Raw genomic sequence first — 1,210 nt, 5'->3', positions numbered from 1 at the left:
TTTTTTTTTTTTTTTTTTTTTTTTTTTTTTATTTCTCTTTTTTGTTATTTTGTATTTCGTTTGTTCTTGTTTGCTTGGCGTTCATATAAATATGTTTTTGTTTTTTTTCTGTATTTTGTTTGTTGTTCTTTGTTTGTCTCTGTTCCTTTTATATATTTCTTCTGTCGTTGTTTGTTTTGTTTTTACACCAGTATATTCTCATTTGTTTTTTTTAATTTTGTTTGTTTTTATTTGTTTGTTTTCTGTATTTCTTTTGTTTGGTATATACATGAATATCTCTTTGTTTGTTTTCTTCGTTTGCTGTAGTATCCACTGCACTAAATACTGCTGCTGTTGCTGCTGCTACTGCTGTTGATGTTGCTGCTGCTGTTGCTGCTGCTGTTGTTGCTGCTGCTGCTGCTGCTGCTGCTGCTGCTGCTGCAGGAGCCTTACACTTTGCCGAAGGGATTTGCGTGGACGGAGTGTTCCGTGGAGGATCCGCAAACATTGGATGAGGTGAATGCACTTTTAGGGTTTAGGGTTTAGGGTTTAGGGTTTAGGGTTTGGGGTTTAGGGTTTTGAAATTTTGTTATAGGATACACTTCAAGTGTATTCGAATTAGGGTTTAGGGTTTAGGGTTTAGGGTTTGAGGATTCTTGTAATATCTAGTGTTTCCGCATATGTCGAGGGTTATTTAGGGTTTAGGGTTTAGGGTTTAGGGTTTGTGTATTGTGTTTAGTTATATAATTTGTTGGCGCTACACTATGTAGAAGATGATGATAATTTATTTCGTTTTAATTATGGAAAAAGTTTTTTAGTTTGGGCGTTGAACCCCCCAGCTTACTATAAGGAGTGGATTATAGGGGTTCGGGTTGAGGCCTCACAAAAGGTAATATATATTTATATTTATTTATTTTATTTATTTATTTATTTATTTTATTTATTTTATTTATTTTATTTATTTGTTTATTTGTTTGGGTTATTTGTAGGAATTGATGGTTATTTTTTTGTTATATGACGATAGGATCAATGTGCCGAAATAAATGAATCAATACATCTTTTCTTTTTCTTTTTCTTTTTCTTTTTTTTTTTGTTTTGCATTTGTATGTTTGTCTTTGTTTCTTTATTTTATTTATTCTTTTTTTTATTTATTCTTTTTTATTTATAATATTAAATTTCTATTTCACTAATCGTAGATGGAGATGAATATTCAACGGCATGAAATAAGAAT

At 30.7% G+C, this 1,210-nt stretch overlaps 1 protein-coding gene across 1 annotated transcript in view; it reads left to right on the top strand.

Moving 5' to 3' along the window:
• EMH_0039480 (glycylpeptide N-tetradecanoyltransferase, putative) overlaps positions 1-1,022 on the top strand; it is a gene marked incomplete at both ends in the record, with an annotated part of 2,219 nt that extends 1,197 nt beyond the window's left edge. The window contains 3 exons of the mRNA XM_013495400.1: positions 424-495; positions 719-868; positions 969-1,022. Of these exons, the coding sequence (XP_013350854.1) occupies positions 424-495; positions 719-868; positions 969-1,022 (276 nt within the window). The remainder of the gene's footprint in view (positions 1-423; positions 496-718; positions 869-968) is intronic.
• Positions 1,023-1,210: the final 188 nt, after the last annotated feature.

The sequence above is a fragment of the Eimeria mitis genome, genomic scaffold (assembly GCF_000499745.2).
Source record: "Eimeria mitis Houghton genomic scaffold, Emh_scaff1558, whole genome shotgun sequence".
Lineage (NCBI taxonomy): Eukaryota > Apicomplexa > Conoidasida > Eucoccidiorida > Eimeriidae > Eimeria > Eimeria mitis.
Note: the sequence above shows the minus strand (reverse complement) of the source record. Positions and strands in the feature narration are given on the sequence as shown.